Source organism: Pantherophis guttatus, chromosome 3, assembly GCF_059756535.1.
Source record: "Pantherophis guttatus breed Tessera chromosome 3, ASM5975653v1, whole genome shotgun sequence".
NCBI lineage: Eukaryota > Metazoa > Chordata > Lepidosauria > Squamata > Colubridae > Pantherophis > Pantherophis guttatus.
The window spans coordinates 196,983,737-197,002,638 of record NC_142065.1 but is presented as its reverse complement, the minus strand read 5'-3'; the positions used below and the strand labels follow the sequence as shown (position 1 = coordinate 197,002,638).

The 18,902-nt window shown below is 41.0% G+C and overlaps 2 protein-coding genes across 2 annotated transcripts in view; one reads left to right on the top strand and one right to left on the bottom strand.

Annotated features, from left to right (window-relative positions):
- Window positions 1-2,855: 2,855 nt before the first annotated feature.
- On the bottom strand, window positions 2,856-7,221 carry UTP23 (UTP23 small subunit processome component). The gene is made up of 3 exons (XM_034422211.3): window positions 6,905-7,221; window positions 4,147-4,321; window positions 2,856-3,336 (listed from the first exon to the last, which is right to left on the bottom strand). The coding sequence occupies exons 1-3, from the start codon at window positions 7,090-7,092 to the stop codon at window positions 2,956-2,958; spliced, it is 744 nt and encodes a 247-aa protein (XP_034278102.2). The 5' UTR covers window positions 7,093-7,221; the 3' UTR covers window positions 2,856-2,955.
- Window positions 7,222-8,385: 1,164 nt separating this feature from the next.
- Window positions 8,386-18,902, top strand: part of EIF3H (eukaryotic translation initiation factor 3 subunit H) — an 82,593-nt gene continuing 72,076 nt past the window's right edge. The window contains exons 1-2 of the mRNA XM_034422209.3: window positions 8,386-8,760; window positions 18,138-18,294. Coding sequence (XP_034278100.1) covers window positions 8,644-8,760; window positions 18,138-18,294 — 274 coding nt within the window. The 5' untranslated portion in view covers window positions 8,386-8,643. The remainder of the gene's footprint in view (window positions 8,761-18,137; window positions 18,295-18,902) is intronic.

The window sequence follows — 18,902 nt, the reverse complement described above, 5'->3', positions numbered from 1 at the left end:
ATATTTTTTCCATTTGTTGATTACTGTCTTCACTGTATTCCATAGTATATTCAATGCCTTGGGATTTTTTTTGTACCCTTATCCTAATATCTTTCAACAGTGAGATCCCTTTGATGCTTTGTAAGCTCTTTCTTGACCATGACTTTTGCTATAAGGCAACAGAGTAAATGTCAGAAAAATCCTACTAGAACATCTGAACGGGCTTGATCAGTCACTCATAAGAGGATGTGATCATTTATGCAGCCATAGTACTCTATTTCCTCGCCCCCCCAAAACATGTTATTAAAGGTACACTTATTAGAATCAATCCTGAAGTGATTTTTCTTGGCCTGATGTTTTTTTTACATCTCAAAAATCTGGCATTTTAATGAAGACATGTAGATTTTCTATATCCACTGTATAACCTAGAGCAGGAACCTGGCAATTTCCAGATGTTTCAAATGTCAAGAATTTGATATTTGGTCAAATACAGTAGACCAAACTTTCCATAGTCCCTTGTCATTGACCATGCTGGCTGGAACTAAAGGAAGCTGAATTCTAAAGCATCTGAAGAACAGTGACCTATTGTTAAATTACTGTAACCTAATTTAATGAAAGCTGGCTTGATTCTAAATTGTCAAGAATGAACTGTTCAGTTTTTTTCCAGCTCTTGTAATAGTATTCTACATGGTATTCTTACTGTACAAATGCTACATTTGTAGATAGGCATTATCGTTCTAGTTAGGATCATTTTCAAATGTGCATTTGCTTAGACTGACCTCATTAATTTTTAGCATTGAAACATGGAAAATAAGATCACTGAATGGTTACATTGTAATGAGCTCTGCACCGTCCTTCAAAAAACTCCCAGGACATATAAGAGGTATTCTCCATACCCAAGAATCAATACAAGTTAAAACAATATTCTAGCAGACATGAAAATCTATTCTAACTGAAGAAAGCATATTTATAAGCTTCTTTTAGCCCAGGGAAATTTGAAAGGAGAAATGTGATTCAAAGCATAAGGGGACATCTGTCTAGCCTCTTGAATGCTTAAAACAAGCATGTCTTTCCTAGATCTTAAAAATAACTGCATTTCATTGCATAAGGTAAAGGTTCCCCTCGCAAATATGTGCTAGTTGTTCCCGACTCTAGGGTGCGGTGCTCATCTCCGTTTCAAAGCCGAAGAGCCAGCGCTGTCCGAAGATGTCTCCGTGATCATGTAGTCGGCATGACTAAACGCCAAAGGCGCAGGGAATACTGTTATTTCATTGCATAAGAAGCAGAAAAAATATGGCTGGATTTTCTGATTAAGGCAAAGTAAATCAAAGGTGCAATAATGTAATTTTTACTGCTCTCATTTGAAGAAAGAACAAATTCAAAGCAGCTGCTTCTGAAATCCTGGGGGTTGGGGGTGGGGAAGAGGTGGAAAAGAATAAGAGCTGGCTAGAACAGGGCTCACCAACATTTTGGACCTCAGGGACCACTAAATTCATAATTTTAATCCCACAGACCACTAATATGATCTGCCTGATGACTGGTTGGGTGGGCATGGCTAGGTGGTCATGTGATTGGGTGATTGTGGTCAACTCGATGTCACTTACGTCGAGGGGTGCCTTGCTGGCCTCTACTCGCCCCTCCCCTCCCAGCCACTCCTCCCCTCCCTGCCTGGGTTCCTTAGGGCCCCAACAAGAAGCAATTGTTGGAGCTAAGCAGCCATCACGAGAAAGAGTTGGCAAAATAGCTGAGTTTAAATTGGATCTGACCAAGAAGCAGGCTCAGTAGAAGCACCTCACTGAGGACTACGAGCATAGGCTTTCCAAGCAGAGGGAAGATCTGCGGGAGTGCAAAGCCAGGTACTGGTGCCTGGACTCAGCGGGCTGAGATGGTCAGCCAGTTCGAGGCCATGATGCAGTCCCACTGGAACAAGGTCCTCTGGCACTTCACCACCAGCGGTGCTTCCCTCCAGCCTTTGCCCAAAGCCTTACACCAGAAGGTTGAAGCAGACCCCAAATCGGAATTTCTGCCCCCCTCCGACCCACACAAAAAGACCCTGAAGGGGGAGATTGCAGCAACACAAATGTTCATTGCACATATCTGTCCCAGGGGCCTTAGTTTGAGGACCCCTGATTTAGTGCAATATAAAAAAATGGAAATAATTTTTCTGCGGAGCACCAAAATTTTCTCGCGGACCACCAGTGGTCCATGGATCACCAATTGGTGACCGCTGGGCTAGAATGCTTTTTCTTATCCCTGATCTCTTTCAATCCTGTCTTATTCTGATTGCAATCTTAATAGCATGTCCCTACCCTGAATTTAACTTGGGCATCATCTTCATATAAGGCTTATTTTTCCATCCTCAAAATGCTCTCATCAGTTAGCCTTCTGGGATTCAAAAAGGGTATGGCTAAATAGCTTGAAATAGATCTATACTAGTCTCCCTTTATTTCTTTGTCAGTAAATATAAATTTAACACAAAATAGTTTGTTGTGAAAGCGACTGCCTGAGGGCTCCTGGATTGGGGCTGAAAAGTGAAAGGAAGCAGTATGCTCCTTCCCGTATTTGGGTAGACCAGGTTGCTTCAATAGAAAACTCATATATATTAAGTCTCAAAACAGACAGCAAAATGCTGGTTTGATGTCTGATAAAGCCTAGAAACTAGTGAATGAGATTTCACTGAACTATGGCTGTATAAAGATCTTGATTTACGTAGGAAAAACCTGGCTGAGAGAAAAATACATATGTGTATGTATGTATGTATATATATCAACTGCCACTACAAAAGATGTGCACAATTTCTTTGAAATGAGATGCTAAAAAAATGTGTAGAGTTCTTTTCACTTATAGCATCAACATGACATACATGGTAAACTATATTATTTTTAGAAAACGAAGTATGATTTATTTTTGAAATAGCATTAACTACAGATCCAAAGTCCGCAAAATAGAAATGCACATCAACTATTCAGAATAATGTTAGGCTTTCATATCTTGGACAGCTGCGGTCATAGTGTCTGATTTTCTTTTACTGCACTTCCGTTTTCTCTTTTTCTTAGATATGGAAGACTGTTGGGATTCTTCAGTTTTTCTCTTTTTCTTCAGACAGCTGAGAGGATTTGGCCCAGCAGCCCTTTTCCGCTTTCTTTTTTTGGGTTCTGAAGTTTTCACAAGACCTTTTTTCTCTTTCAGAAATGTAATGGTCTGTTTATGGTGTTCCGGAATAAGTTGGTTTGTGTGGATTGCTTCTATTGAAGCCAAAGATTTGGCGGAAGGCTTGTCCAGAACCATTGTATTCTGAATTATAAATAGCAGAGGAATTCCAGGCCTTTTCTTTATTTTTGTGGCCAGGTGCTGGTCCTGTTTTTTAGAAAGTAAAACAGAAAACAAAAAGAGCCTGTTACAAGAAGCAGGTGAGTGCAGACTACATAATACACTTTACAGAACAATAAAAAACACTAATTACATTCCCCCAGCCCATGAGTTACTAAAATTTAATTAAACTCTTTCAAATATAATTAACCTAATATTGCAAGTGTAACAGCTATAAAGTAGCTATTACTATATATAAATGTAACACAGGTAGGACAGCAAATTATCTTAATAATTAAAGATAAGTAGTTGGTAAGTAGTGAATTCATTGCAGCAAGAGTTTTTTCTTGAAATCAGAACAAAGTCTAATAACATAGTTCTGCCTCCGATAGCCTCCCACCAACCAGTACGCTCCCACAGAGAGGATCTCCTCAGGGTGCCGTCGGTTAGACAGTGTCGACTGGCGATCCCCGGGGAGAGCCTTCTCTGTGGGAGCACCTGCCCTCTGGAACGAGCTGCCCCCAGAGATTTGTCAGATTTCCGACCTCCGTACCTTCCGCCGCGCCCTTAAAACGTTATTATTCCATCAAGCAGGGCTGGCCTAAAATATTATTTTAATGGGTTATTGTGTTTTAGATGATTGGCTAAACTATCTAATAATTTTAAATTTTTAACTTTTAAATTGCTGGTTTTTATCTTGGCTGTATACCACCCTGAGTCCCTTTGGGAGAAGGGCGGTATAAAAATTTGATAGATAAATAAATAAATAGTTATTCAAGGTTATTTAGAAGAAAATGAATGAATATTTTTAGTGCCGGTCACGTTTTATTCAAATATGTTCAAGTGAAATAAATTTACCTGTGTAGCTATGAAATAATGATGTGGATTACCATCCTCAACCATGGACAATAGGCAGACTGAACCACTCACTGGATTTTTGAAATGAGAGCAGTTGCGAAGTTGGAATCTCTGTGCAATTAGTTTTGCACCATACAACTCTTTCCCCAAGCATTCCAATTCTTTTAACACACATCTGAAAGGGAAATATGGTAAGAAAAAGAATGACAAAACTTTATTTTGTATTTTTAATAAGAAGCTTAATTATATCAAGTCTACATCTATAAACATATCTGCTCATAAATGGCAGGTACCAATGTCTTTTTGGAATTAAGATAGAATCCAATGGCAGGTACCAATGTCTTTTTGAATTAAGGTAGAATCCAACTAATTCCAGATAAACAGCCAAATCATGATCACATGATTATGGGGATGCCACAACTGCAAAGCGTGGCCATAAATCTTGTTCAACATTGTCGTAACTTTGAATGGTTGCTGAACAAGTGATTGCAATGACTGCCTCTATTTCTTATACTTTTAAGATGCAATGCAATTTCTTAAAATATACAAGGAGGAAATTAAATATATTCCCAGGAAATTAAATACATATGTCTGCACTGAAAGGCAGAAATACATCAAGAAATGAACCCCCACATCACATATGATTTCATTACGTGATCTATTTCATCTGTTTTTTGTTTTACTGCTTATCTTTTGTTTATACAGGACATGTTTTTTATGCTTAGGTTGTGAACTACCTAGAGTTTAAGATGAGTAGCGTGTAAATATTTAAATAAAGAAAGAACATATATCAAGGAACACTTTTATTTATTTGAATTTACAAGTTGCTCAGGTTCAATGGACATCAAGTAATTGATATGAGATCAATGTGTTATATAGTATATATGTAACATAGTAACACAGCATGATACTATCTACTGATCAGTGCGTGATTTTGGGCCAGTCACCCTCTTTCAGCCCAAAGTATCTCACATGATTTTTGTTGTAAGAACAAAGCATTTTGCTCTGGGGAAAATAGGAGCAGGGAGTGTTTGTACATCACATTGAGCCCCTAAATGGTGGGATACTGTATATGCAATAAAAACATTCAAATATCACCCACTCCCAGTATGCCTCACAAAGTAGGATGGGACATTAAGAAAAAAATTGACCAGTGACTTCCATGTGATGGTGCGGGTGGGTAGGTGTCAAAACAGACAAGATGGAAGGAGCATCAAGAGGCAAGTCCCATTGTTTTGCACAACTTGCTTCCTGTTACTGCTTCCACATTGCTTGCTTGACACTTGTTCCCAACATAGGCATCTTTGTTATTAACATCTATACTCTGTCCTTTATCATTAGGGTTACCAAACACCTGGGTTAAAAGAACAGGCAAAGCTTTAAAATGAAATATTGTCTGTTTTTTTGAGTGTCTTGGGAATTTTTCCCAATAGTCATTCCCAACTTTCAGTACTGTGACCTTGTATATTGGCTGCTTCTTTCTTTCCCTCATCTACCAACATATTTGATAGCCTAGAATTAGGTTATTTTTATTTCCTGATTTTTAGCAACTGGGTTCAAAGCATTCCTTTCAAATCTATGATCACTGTAGTCAGTAGATGACAAGTCATGGTACATTTCTATGTGAAATATGAAGAGCACATTGTTACCCATTATATATTATTCCTAGCATAGGTTCTTGAAAATAAAGATCTGTTGGAAAAATATTACAAGAGAAAATCATTTTTTCAGGCGCTGGAAAAAGTAATTTCATGTACATGCAGGCCTAAGAACTTTTTGTGCTCTAATTTCCAACATGGATGCCAAGAAAATTAATATAATCTCTTTTTCCATCTGATTTCTCCTCCTCCTCCAATTATTCTTCTCCTTTGCCTGTACAGGTAGTCCTCGATTTACGACAATTGTCCCCAACATTTCTGCTGTTAAGTGAATTTGCCTCCATTTTACGACTTTGTTTGCCAGCAGTTGTTAAGTTAGTAACCGGGTTGATAAGTGAATCCAGCTTCCCCATTGACTTTGCTTGTCAAAAGGTGGCAAATGGGGATCCCGTGTCCTTGGGACTCTGCAACGGTCATAAAATAGGAGTCCGTTGTCAAGCATCCAAATGTAAATCACGTGACCATGGGGATGCTACAACGGTCTTTAAGTGTGAAAAATGGTCGTAAGTCCCTTTTTTCAGTACCATTGTAACTTTGAACGGTCACTATACGGACCTGTAAGTTGAGGACTACCTGTATATACCCATGTGGCTTCAATTAAGAGTTAGAATAACAGCCCTATGTGATCTCAAGGGTTTTAAATCTAGAGAAGGCTCTTGCTATAATAATAACAGTAACAGAGTTGGTAGGGACCTTGGAGGTCATCTAGTCCAACCCCTTGCTCACGCAGGAGACCTATACTAGGGATTCGAACCGCAGAACTGCCGACAAGCAGCACTGCTGCTGAATCAGCGGATAATCCTTGCCGCCCCTCCTCCTTTCGCCGCCTCGCAAGGACTTCTGCGAGTGGCCCCCACGTCATTAACCGTTGGCCGGCAACCACCGTCCCGCCCCTGTCGCGCGGATCTCTCCCATCAGCCAATCCCAGGCCCCGCTGCTTGGAAGAGCTCGCGCGGTTCGGCCGGCCCACCCATCCATCCCGCAAGGAACAGAGCGCGCGTGCGCGGTTTTGCAGCGCGTCTCGCGCTCCTGTCACTCGTCCCTCGCAGCCAATCGAGGCGCGCTCCCCACTCAACTCCCCCGCCGCCACGTTCGCTCACCGCGTCGTGCAGAGTTGCGTGGATCCGGCCAGGTAACCCGGCAACTGCTCGCGTATCTGGATCTTGTTGCGCAGCGCAGCCTGGCAGAAAGTGCCGTCCAGCAGCACCTGGAAAGGCTCCCGGAAACCAAAATTGTATTTGTAGAAGCCCATGTTCTTCTTGGCATGCTTCTGCCGGGTGATCTTCATGACAGGAGCCTAAGGAGAGTAAACATACGAGAAGACCTCACAAAAAGCAGGCAGCCGTCTCTCTCTCTCTCTCTCTCTCTCTCTCTAACCGGAAGTTTGGATGGTTCCTTTAACGGAAGAAGAGGCCACGCTGACGCATGCGCAGAGTGTTCCTGCCTGAAACACGTGGGGAACGGTTCTAACAATTAAGAACCAGGCTGCAAGAATTCGGCTGGAAAGCTGTTGGGCGCAGAAAGTTGTAAAGTGCTCATAAAAAAAAAAATCCGCAATGCATTCATTTATTCAATAAAATAAATTTTTAAAAGTATAATTTTCTGTCGGTAATTGAAAGCAGAGCAATTATTATTTTGGCATTTTTAGTGGGTGGCATTATTATTCATTCTATTGTAACGTTATTGCCCCAGGCAATTGGGAGCAGATACATTATCTAAAACTGGGCTATTAAATTTGGCTCTGACTTTGGCAAGGGTAACAGCGATATCCGTTAGATTCATTTCTGAAGAGTAGCGGCCTCCCCTCTTGCAGCAAAAAGAAAATATTGTGCACTTCCCAAAACGAATAAAATCATCATAACCATGCTAGAGAATTCTATATTGAGAATTGCAATCTCAATATACGGAGAAAGGGCCCAAGTGTGGGGTGGGGGTCGGGATTCAAAGGGCTGTCCCTTGAAGTTTTTCCTTAGTTCATAATCACTTTTCTAATAATAATCATAATCACTAATCGAATGTATCTTTTCTTGTACACTGAGAGCATATGCACCAAGACAAATTCCTTGTGTGTCCAATCACACTTGGCCAATAAAGAATCCAATCCTATCCTATCCTATCCCTTATTCTATTCTATTCTATTCTATTCTATTCTATTCTATTCTATTCTATTCTATTCCTATCCTCAATTCAATTTTATTCTGTTCTGTTCTGTTCTGAATTTTAAAAGGCTGATGGGCCCAGATGGGACTGCTGGTTAAATGAACTGCCGGAATCGTGTAAACGAAACACATTGTGCTCCAAATCGGAGTGCCATTAAGTAATTTCCCACTCTTAGCAACCATTTGCTAAGGATTTTCTCGCATCCTGCATTTTAATAACGTTACCCAATTGTGAGGCGCAACCCGATCCTTTTATCGCAGGGGTCTCCAACCTTGGTAACTTTAAGCCTGGAGGACTTCAACTCCCAGAATTCCCCCAGCCAGCAAAGCTTTGCTGGCTGGGGAAGCTTTGCTGGAGGACTTCAACTCCCAGAATTCCCCCAGCCAGCAAAGTTTTGCTGGCTGGGGGAATTCTGGGAGTTGAAGTCCTCCAGGCTTAAAGTTACCAAGGTTGGAGACCCCTGCTCTACCGCGTCTTTTACTGAGATATCAGCACGGTCTCTCCTATCCAAAAGGCCGGTTTAAACTGACTTTGGGGCTTCTGCAAAAGCGGAACCTTCTTTTCCGGGATCGTGTTTCCAGTAGCTTTACCCGGAAGATCCTATCCGGCGCAACGCTCCACCCCCCACCCCCCCACCTCTTTCCTTGCCGGAACGGTGTGCTCGCTGCTTCTTTTCGCCATGGCGTCTCGTAAGGAAGGAAGCGGAGCCGTAGCTTCCGCGGTCGTTAGCGGGAAAGCCAAAAGCAAATCGAGCCCGGGAGACTCGGCGGTGAAGCAAGTGCAGATCGACGGGCTGGTAAGCGAAAGGGAGAAACCCGGCAGGGATGAGGATGGGCTATTTGGGTTTTTTTTGTTGTTGTTTCAGCCATCCGCTTCAGCATCCTGCATCGGTAGCCCCGTTTAACTCGGGTGAAAAGGCAGCAGAGAGAGCCCTTCTTTACACGAGGTTCCTTGAGAGAGAGAGAGAGATGAAATAAATAAAAAAAAAGAGGGCTGTGAAAATATCTACAGACCCCTCACATCCTGGCCATAAATTGCCCTCAAAATGATGCTATAGGGCAGGGGTCTCCAACCTTGGCAACTAAACAATATAAATATAATTTATATTTATATAAATAAATATAAATAAAAGACTTCAACGAATAATTAAAACTGCAGAAAAAACAATTACTATCAACTTGCCTTCCATTGAGGACCTGTATACTGCACGAGTCAAAAAGAGGGCTGTGAAAATATCTACGGACTCCTCGCATCCTGGACATAAACTGTTTCAACTCCTACCCTCAAAATGACACTATAGAGCACTGCACACCAGAACAACTAGACACAAAAACAGTTTTTCCCCGAATGCCATCACTCTGCTAAACAAATAATTCCCACAACACTGTCAAACTATTTATTAAGTCTGCACTACTATTAATCTTCTCATCCTTCCTATTACCGATCTCCTCCCACTTATGATGATAACCTTGTTGTTTGTATCTTTACGATTTATATTGTTTTATTTAGATTAGATTAGATTAGATTAGATTAGATTAGATTAGATTAGATTAGAATAGAATTCTTTATTGGCCAAGTGTGATTGGACACACAAGGAATTTATCTTTGGTGCATATGCTCTCAGTGTACATAAAAAGAAAAGGTACATTCGTTAAGAATCATAAGGTACGACACAATGATAGTCATAGGATAAAAATAAGCAATCAAATCATACTAGGAAACAATAGAAATTGTAAGGATACAAGCAACAAAGTTACAGTCATGCAGTCATAAGTGGGAGGAGATGGGTGATAGGAATGATGAGAAGATTAATAGTATAGTAATGCAGGCTTAGTGAATAGTTTGACAGTGTTGAAGGAATTATTTGTTTAGTAGAGTGATGGCGTTCAGGAAAAAAACTGTTCTTGTGTCTAGTTGTCTTGGTGTGCAATGCTTTATAGTGTTGTTTTGAGGGTAGGAGTTGAAACAGTTTATGTCCAGGATGTGAGAGATCTGTAAATATTTTCACAGCCCTCTTTTTGACTTGTCCAGTATACAGATCCTCAATGGAAGGTAGGTTGGTAGTATTTGTTTTTTCTGCAGTTCTAATTATCCTCTGAAGTCTGTGTCTGTCTTGTTGGGTTGCAGAACTGAAACAGACAGTTATAAAGGTGCAGATGACAGACTCAATAATTCCTCTGTAGAACTGTATCAGCAATTCTACAAATCTACAAACCCCTCACATCCTGGACATACATTGTTTCAACTTCTACCCTCAAAACGATGCTATAGGGCACTGCACATCAGAGTGACACAATTAGACACAAGGGCAGTTTTTCCCCAAATGCCATCACTCAGCCAAACAACTAATTCCCACAACACTGTCAAACTATTTACTAAGACTGTGTTACTATTCTTCTTCTCATCCTTCCTATTACCTATCTCTCCCACTTATGATGACAACCTTGTTGCTTGTATCTTTATGATTTATATTGTTTTATTTAATTTGCTAGTTGACTTGATAGCTTATTTTGTATCCTATGGCTATCATTAAGTGTTGTATCTTATGATTCTTGATAAATGTATTTTTTTTTTAATGTACACTGAGAGCATACGCACTGAAAACAAATTCCTTGTGTGTCCAATCACACTTGGCCAATAAAGAATTCTATTCTATCTATGTGACAATCTGGGACTTGACTAAAGTGCAGGATTCATCTGTCGCACCAAGCCTATCAATGCGGTGTGCTTGTTTTACGTTGTAGCATGCCGTGAAGAAGATCTGTAGGTTATTAAACTTGGTCTACACAACATAGAGCAGTCCCAAAGGTGTCTCAGAAAATTATTGGTGAGATCCCACAAGTTTCAGATTTTATAAAAGCCCATTTCCCTTTCTTCCAAAAGCTTACAATCAGGAAATGTAAATAACTGTATTTGTTTGATTGCATCCTTTCACTTATTTAGAAATTCAGGAAAGAGTATATCAGGATGTCTATGGAGATTCTCAGTCATCCAGGTCATGGTTATATCAAAGGTGTTTTTTCAAGAGGCAACTGAACTTTCTGGTTTTTCTTGGAAGCCGTTTCGCTTGTGATCCAAAAAGCTTCTTCGGTGGCACAGTGGTTAGAGTGCAGTACTGCAGTCTACTTCTGCTGATCACTGGCTGCCAGCAGTTTGGTAGATCGAATCTCACCAGGCTCAAGGTTGACTCAGCCTTCCATCCTTCCAAGGTCGGTAAATTGAGGGCCCAGATTGTTGGGGGCAATATGCTGACTCTGTAAACCACTTAGAGGGGGCTGTAAAGCACTATGAAGCGGTATATAAGTCTAAGTACTATTGCTATTGCTATTCAGCTCTGACTGGATGGTGGGGAATGGAAGGATTTAGACTCCATGCAGACAGCAAAGTCCACATTTTGGGCAGAGAGGACCACCGGTTTGAAAGAGTGGTCAAAGAGGCCATCTATGTCAAAATTGAACAGCCCTCTCAACAGAAAAAAGCAACTTTGGGACAACCATGACCTGGTTTAGTGAGAATCTCCACAGACATTTAACATAGAGCAGTGTTTCTCAGCTCTTGGCAACTTTAAGGTGGGCGGACTTCAACTTCCAGAATTCCCCAGCCAGTGGCAAGTGTTGTATGAACTCAGTTATAGTTTACTCAGCAAACTAGAATAAAAACATATTTTCTCAGGAAGTCAGGCAAAAGAATTGGATTCTATAGAATTGTAGAATCATTAGGTTGGAAGAGACCTTGGAGGTCTTCTAGTCTAATCCCCTGTCCAAGAAAGGTGTCCTCATACCATCTCTCCAAATAACAATAACACTTAGACTTACATACTACTTAACAGTGCTTTACAGCCCTCTCAAAGTGGTTTACAGAGTCAGCATATTGCCCCCCAAAATCTGGATCCTCATTTTATTGACTTTGGAAGGCTGAGTCAACCTTGACCCGGTGAGACTGGAACTGCCAAACTGTTGGCAGTCAGCAGAATTAGCCTGCAATACTGCATTCTAACCACTGCTCCACCATGGCTTAAATATTGGATGTCCAATATTTTCTTGAAAGCCTGTAGTACAGTGGACTAAAGCACTGTTATTAACATCTGTTGCTTGCAATTACTGCAAGTTCAAATCTCACCAGGCTCAAGGTTGACTCAGCCTTCCATCCTTTCAAAGGTAGGTGAAATGAGGACCCAGATTGTGGGGGCAATAAGCTGACTTTGTATAAAAATATACAAAAGTATGAAGGCTATTGCTTAACGCATTGTAAGCCGCCCTGAGTTTCCGGAGAAGGGCGGCATATAAATTAAAGCAAAAAAAAAAAAAAGAAAGAAAGAAAGAAAGAAAAAGAAAACCTCCAGTGACGGAGCACCCATCAACGCCTGGTGGCAAACTGTAAAAAACTGTTCCATTAAGCTGTTGCTTGATAGTTTTCACTATCAGGAAATTCCTCTTCATTTGCAGTTTGAATCTCCCTCTGACAGGTTTTCACCCATTGCTTCTTGCCCTAACTTCAGGTTCTATGGAGTATAGATCTTTGTCCTTTTCCCTGCGGCAGCCCTTGGAAAGTCTTCTCTTCATTAAGCTAAACATACCCAGTCCTTGACTGTTCTTCATACAATTTAGCTTCCAGGCCCATGTGATTGCAAAGTGGGGCCCAGTTATCAGAATGTTGAATCTGTGTCATGTTACTTTTTAAGGGCCCATCATACGTTTGAATGGTCACTTAAACAACCAGTCAGAAGCCAAGGACTACATGTACTGATTAGACTGATGAAGTAATGCTCCCTTGTCAATGATGAACAGTTTTTAGTGGCCTGGGCATAACAGACAGAATCTTTCAGGATGAGATCTCTAGATATTTTTCTACATCATTTGTCTCCTACTGACTTGAGCCCTTTCTAGAGTCATCAAGCTACCATTGTGCTAAAAAAACCAGAAATACTGACAACAGATTTTAAATCACATCAGTGGTAGCTGAATTGTGCTATGAAGATGCTATGGGCATTAGTGCTCAAACAGCCATAGTTGGCACGCACATTGCTGTAACACTGAAGGCGATTCAGCAGGCTGTAAAGACCCATTTGCCTACGTTTGCCTTACATCAGATAAGAATCTTCTTGGATTATTGTATGGGGTATGATTATAGGTTATAATAATTGATTTGATTGTAAACTTAATCACCCTTTTATTATAGCTCATCAAACTTGTCTACTTAACTGTACTTTTGTGATGCATTACTTTAAAACATTGCATATATTGGAAGCTGCCAATAGACTCTAAAAAGCAGCCTATTAATATTTTAGATAAATTACTGCAGCATATTCGTGTATCACTGAAACACTGATTTTGTGTTGCACGTCAGGGGTGGGTTCTAAATTTTTTTACTACCGGTTCTGTGGCGTGGCTTATTTTGTGGGTGTGGCTTGATGGTCATGTGACAATTCTTTAGGATTTAGCAGAGGTACTGGTCTACCAGGCTTTTAACTGCTTGCAGAGCTGTACCGGTCTACTCATTTGTTTTTGGAGGCACCGGTCTACTCATTTGTTTTTGGAGGCATCGGTCTACCCCACACTGCCTTTTAACACTGATCAGCTGTAGGGCGGCCCTTTGAAGCCCCACGGCAAGAGTTTAAATAGTTTTTTTCCTTCTAGCCGATCAACTGGGATTCAGGAGGCAGCAATAGATTGGGGGTGGGACCAAATAAAAGGTAAGAATAACGTGGGGCGGGTGCGGGGGGGCAGAAATGGTTCGGTGATGTCATATCGTCACCGCTACCGGCTCGGCGGAACTGGGCGGAACCAGGAGGAACCCACCACTGTTGCACGTGATCTTAAAATGTGTGTTCTTTCTGCATTTATGTTTTGCTTGAGTTAGTAAAAGAAAAGAAATCCTTTGTGGTGGGGAATTTACATATTTAGAGCATGAATCTCCAACCCCTGTGCCCCGGACCAGTACCGGTCCATGGCCCATTGTGAACTGGGCTGTGCAAGCGGTGGGTGAGCGCGTGAATCTTCATTTGCACATGCGTAGGATCTAGGTTGTGCATAAAACCATCCCCCTCCTCTGATGCCGCCAACACTGCCAGTCCGTGGAGCTAGAAAGATCAGGCACCACTGATTTAGAGGACATCTAGACGCCTGGGAATCCTGGTTTAGGACCATATAGGGAAGAGAGTTGAACACAGAAATTAAAAAGGCATGCTGTTTCATCGTAACATAATATTTTGGCAACTACACCAGAATTTAAGCTGCTGTTAGTTTAAAGAAAAATAGTATACCTAATGTCTTAAATGTATTCCCCAAGTTTTGAAAAATGCCGGTGATGAAGACGGGATACTCACATTTAAGATTCATAAAGTGAATGCTTCAGATATAGTCACTTGCTTTCCCCCCCCCTCAGACCAATAATTTCTGATGATGAAATATGTGTATCAGATTTATGATTCCCCTGTTCAGGCTCTCTTCTCTAAATTTAAAATGACACTCGAAATTCAGCTAGAGTCCATTTGAAAAATGGCTTGTTGAAGGATGGTAAGGTTAACTGCTACCACACTTAGCTGTCTTTTCAAAATTGTTACACATGGAGCTGCTGGGAACCTGGAGAGTCGTGTTTTAATGAGCAAGTAGCAATCACTCATGAATACTGAATCTGGTATTCCAGGATTTAAGAGATTGCAGCTACAGATGACTGAAATTCTAATTCTTTGTTATTCCTGAAATATTGTGCGTGTCTTCATTAGATGGTAAAGCAGAAGCTTGGTGGCTTGAAGATGCCAATACTAATGCTTATGTCTCTTGGGTAATATAACTGCTCTATCTTGGCAGTTTTGGATATCAATTGTGCTTTAACTCTGACTTTTTCAACTTTGGGAAGTTTAAGATATATGAACTTCAACTCCCAGAATTCCTAAAGCCTTTCTGAGGAATTCTGGGATTTGTAGTCCATACATCTTAAAGTTCTCAAGGTTGAGAAACACTGCTTTTAACTTATTGCTGAATTTTTTGGCCCAGTTTCTTCTAATTGAAGAAATCCAGTTTCTTTCTTTTTTTTTTAAAATGTAAATTGGTCATGTGATCAAAATTCAGATGCTTGGCAACTGGCATGTATTAATGACAGTTGCAATGTCCTGGGGTCATGTGATCACCTTTTGCGACCTGACGAGCAAAGTCAATGCGGAAACCAGATTCAATTAACCATGTTACTAACTTAACGACTGCAGTGATTCACTTAACAACGGTGGCAAGAAAGATCGTACAATGGAGAAAAATTTATTTAACAACTGTCTCACTTAGCAAGAGAGGTTTGGGGCTCAATTGTGGTCGTAAATCAAAGGTTACCTGTACAGACTGTTTGAAAATTATAGGTTGCCAAAGTGGGTTGTATACATTCCTCAGCTTTGTGATAAAAAGAGTTTTTGCTGTGTACTATTTTTCCTCCAGATTTATGCAAATTTACTTTATGATGAAGAGTCCCTGTTCCAAGAGAGGTACTTATTGTCATGTTTTGCCCTTAAAGAGTTCTGATCTGGTGGTGAAACTATTACACTTGCTACTGATAAGTTGTCAGTTTTGACAATTTGTCAAGTTATCTGAACCACCATGTGGAAAATATGGTAGCGTTATCTCTGATAAGGGCCTATTTTGTCAGCTTAATTTAAGACACATGTTTAAAGTTAAAATGGTGGAGTGGGATAATTGCATATTCAGCCTGGTAGTTAGAAATATCCCAGTACAGTAAATATTTGTTAGATATTTTAAACAGTAATGCAAAAAAAGTACACATTTTGAATTCTATACTCTGCTGGGTTCAAAGTAACAAAGAAAGAAAGCAGTCAAAAAAGGTTTCCTAGTTCAGAGTTGAGGCCTTTGATCTATAGTGCTGGAGAAGACTCCTGCGAGTCCTTTGGACAGCAAGGCGATCAAACCGGTCAATCCTAAAGGAGATCAACCCTGACTGCTCTTTAGAAGGCCAGATCCTGAAGATGAAACTCAAATATTTTGGCCACCTAATGAGAAGGAAGGACTCACTGGAGAAGAGCCTAATGCTGGGCAAGATTGAGGGCAAAAGAAGAACGGGATGACAGAGAATGAGGTGGCTGGATGGAGTCACTGGAGCAGTAGGCGTGAAATCGACTCCAGAGGATGGTAGAGGATAGGAAGGTTTGGAAGAACGTTGTCCATGGGGTCGCGATGGGTTGGACATGACTTCGCAACTAACAACAACAACAAAAGTTCAACTGGAAGTTCTTAATTCCAGTGTTCTGACTTAGCCTTCCACGAAACATGTTGCTGGGAATGATTGGGGCTGTAAATGAAAGCTATAATTGATGGAATCAGTTACCTAGAAAGATGAACAAACCTCCATCACTGGATGCATTCAGACAGAGCCCGAAAGTCATCTCTAAGGTGTATGTTGTTAATCCGAATAGCTGTTTGGGGGTAGAGAGCATTGGGCCTGAAGACTTGATAGCTCTTTCCAGTTCAGTGATTGTGTGATTGCAGAAATCTCTGGTGGCTTCCATGTGGTGGCATCAGGTCGGACAAAGCTGCTATTAGCTTGTTCATTTTGACGACTTTGTAGCTAATGATACGGAATACTCATTTTCGTAGCAGCTCAAAGAACTAATTTCCCAGGGCACATGTTCCAGAAACATTTCTATAAGGGGTCTTCACAGTTTCTGCGTAAGGATTACTCTTGCACTGTGATGGTGACATTTCTCATTTTCTCATCTTAAAGTTAAAAAAAATGTCATCTTTGCCTATTCAAATCTAGAAGAGATTGCTTAATGAAACAGCTTCTACTTTGTGATTAGTCAAGCAGAAACTTTGTCTCTGAATTGCTGGAGCAAAAACTTTGTGATTGGGTTATTTTGGAATGCTTTTCCCATCCTTATTGATTTTGGGTCTTTCTGAGCGTAAATTCCATTTAGATAACATGCTAATATTTTTAACATGTTAACCTATATAGATCATGGCCCAAATAATGTTTGTGTGTAAAAAAAATTAAATCTCTCCCCATAGATGTTAGTAGGTGAACTGATACTAGAGTTGTTTTTAATATCAATTTTGGAAGCGCTGTAGTATTTGCTATCACTCTTACCTACTAGTTCCACTGGATGATGTTGATTGCATTGTACCAGGTTAACTATTCCAAATGTACAAAATGACAAATTCAAATTATTGCTTGTGAAGTCTTATGTAGCCAAATACCACTTCAGCAGACTTAAGGGGAGGGGTGTGGGAAGATTTGCAGAAATGGAAATCAATACTTTAAAAAAAAAAAACTGCAGAAAGAAAAATATAAGGGAAACCTGTTAAAAGCCATCAGGTGAATGGATGCAGTTTGAATAGAGAATGCTTTTTGATTGTTTTGAATGGATGAAAAATGGGAAACCAGAACAACCTGGGTATCACTTACATCTTGAGTCGGAATATTTAGCAACAGAAGATTTGTTTCCAGTTCCCGCATTTTTAGATTTTTTCTTTTTAATAATAATGTTATTAAATAATATAATTACAACAGTCTGTTTTATTCATGAGTAAACATCTTATCACTACTTGTGAAGGCTGGGTCAGAACAGAATATAAACGTGATGGCGAACCTATGGCACATGTGCCACAGGTGGCACGTGGAACCATATTGGTGGACACGCGAGTGTTGCCCTAGTTCAGCTCCGGCGTGCATGTGTGTGCCGGCCAGCTGATTTTCGGGCCTTCCGGGCCCACTGGAAGTCGGGAAACAGGCTGTTTCTGGCCTCCGCAGGGCCTCCAGTGGGTTGAGGAAGGCCCATTTTTCGCTCTCCCCAGGTTTCAGAGCCTTTCTAGGAGTCTGGGGAGGGCAAAAACCGCCTTTCCCACCCCCCAGAGGCCCTCCAGAGACCAGAAGTGGCCCATTTCCCAACTTCTGGTCCCAAGAGGGTCTCCGGGGTGTGTGTGACAAAAGCGGGAGCGCATGGGGGTCACGCGTGCATGCGCACGGGGGTGGGGCACATTGAATCATGGGTGTGGGCATGCCCACGCATGAACCTCCCCCCCGTGCTCCCCCCACTTTTGGCACTGGAATATAACATTCAATTCATAACTAAGCAAGTGGTTTTTTTAAAACAGTTATTGGAAAACAGACTTTACGTAGATGAACTGGGTCTCCCATCTTAAATGAAATTGTCCTAATTTAACATTTATATTTCAGGTGGTGCTGAAGATCATCAAGCATTATCACGAAGAAGGCCAAGGCAATGAAGTGGTTCAGGGCGTGCTGCTAGGCTTGGTAGTGGATGATAGACTTGAAATCACCAACTGCTTCCCATTCCCTCAGCACACAGAAGACGATGCTGACTTTGATGAAGGTAATCATTTCAGATAACCTATGTACAAAAATAGTAAACAGTTTCTTGCCTTGTCAATCCCAGGTCTGGTGGCCAATGACACATTTACCTTTATCTTTCTCCTTGTAATAATGTTGCTGAACTATACCTATACCAGAGTTTGCTCTGATAAGTACGTTATATACACATAATTATTGTGATTCCTTATGTAGTGTTCAGACTGAATTCTTGGAGCCCATTTTTAGCTAATTCATTCTCTACAGGTAATTATCGAGTTACGAATGTACTGGAGCCTGCCTATTACATTCGTAACCCGAGGATTCCTTGGAGTGAATCACGTTAAATGAACATGAAAACTCCTTGCCTTCAACCATGCATTTACTAGTCTTATGCGCAGGTCATGTGCATGAGGTGACTCAGAGTGGGGAAAGGCATGGGGACCTGACGATCCAAGGCTTCCCCAACTCACTGACATATCTCATGCTTCCCCTCCACCACCTCCATCCTGCCCGACTGGGTCCACTTACCTTTTGAAGGTCTTGATGAACTGTCTCCTCTCTGCCACGGTTTCACCTTGAACAAACCCTAGAGGGAGGTTGCATCCCTCTAGACTCCAATCGTCTTTGCAA

Excerpts from the sequence above, each read along its gene's own strand:
- UTP23 (XM_034422211.3), bottom strand. The coding sequence starts at position 7,092 with ATGAAGATCACCCGGCAGAAGCATGCCAAGAAGAACATGGGCTTCTAC. Across the intron at positions 4,322-6,904 it reads ACGCAACTCTGCACGACGCG|ATGTGTGTTAAAAGAATTGG; the intron begins GTGAGCGAACGT and ends TTTCCCTTTCAG. Across the intron at positions 3,337-4,146 it reads ATTATTTCATAGCTACACAG|GACCAGCACCTGGCCACAAA; the intron begins GTAAATTTATTT and ends TCTAAAAAACAG.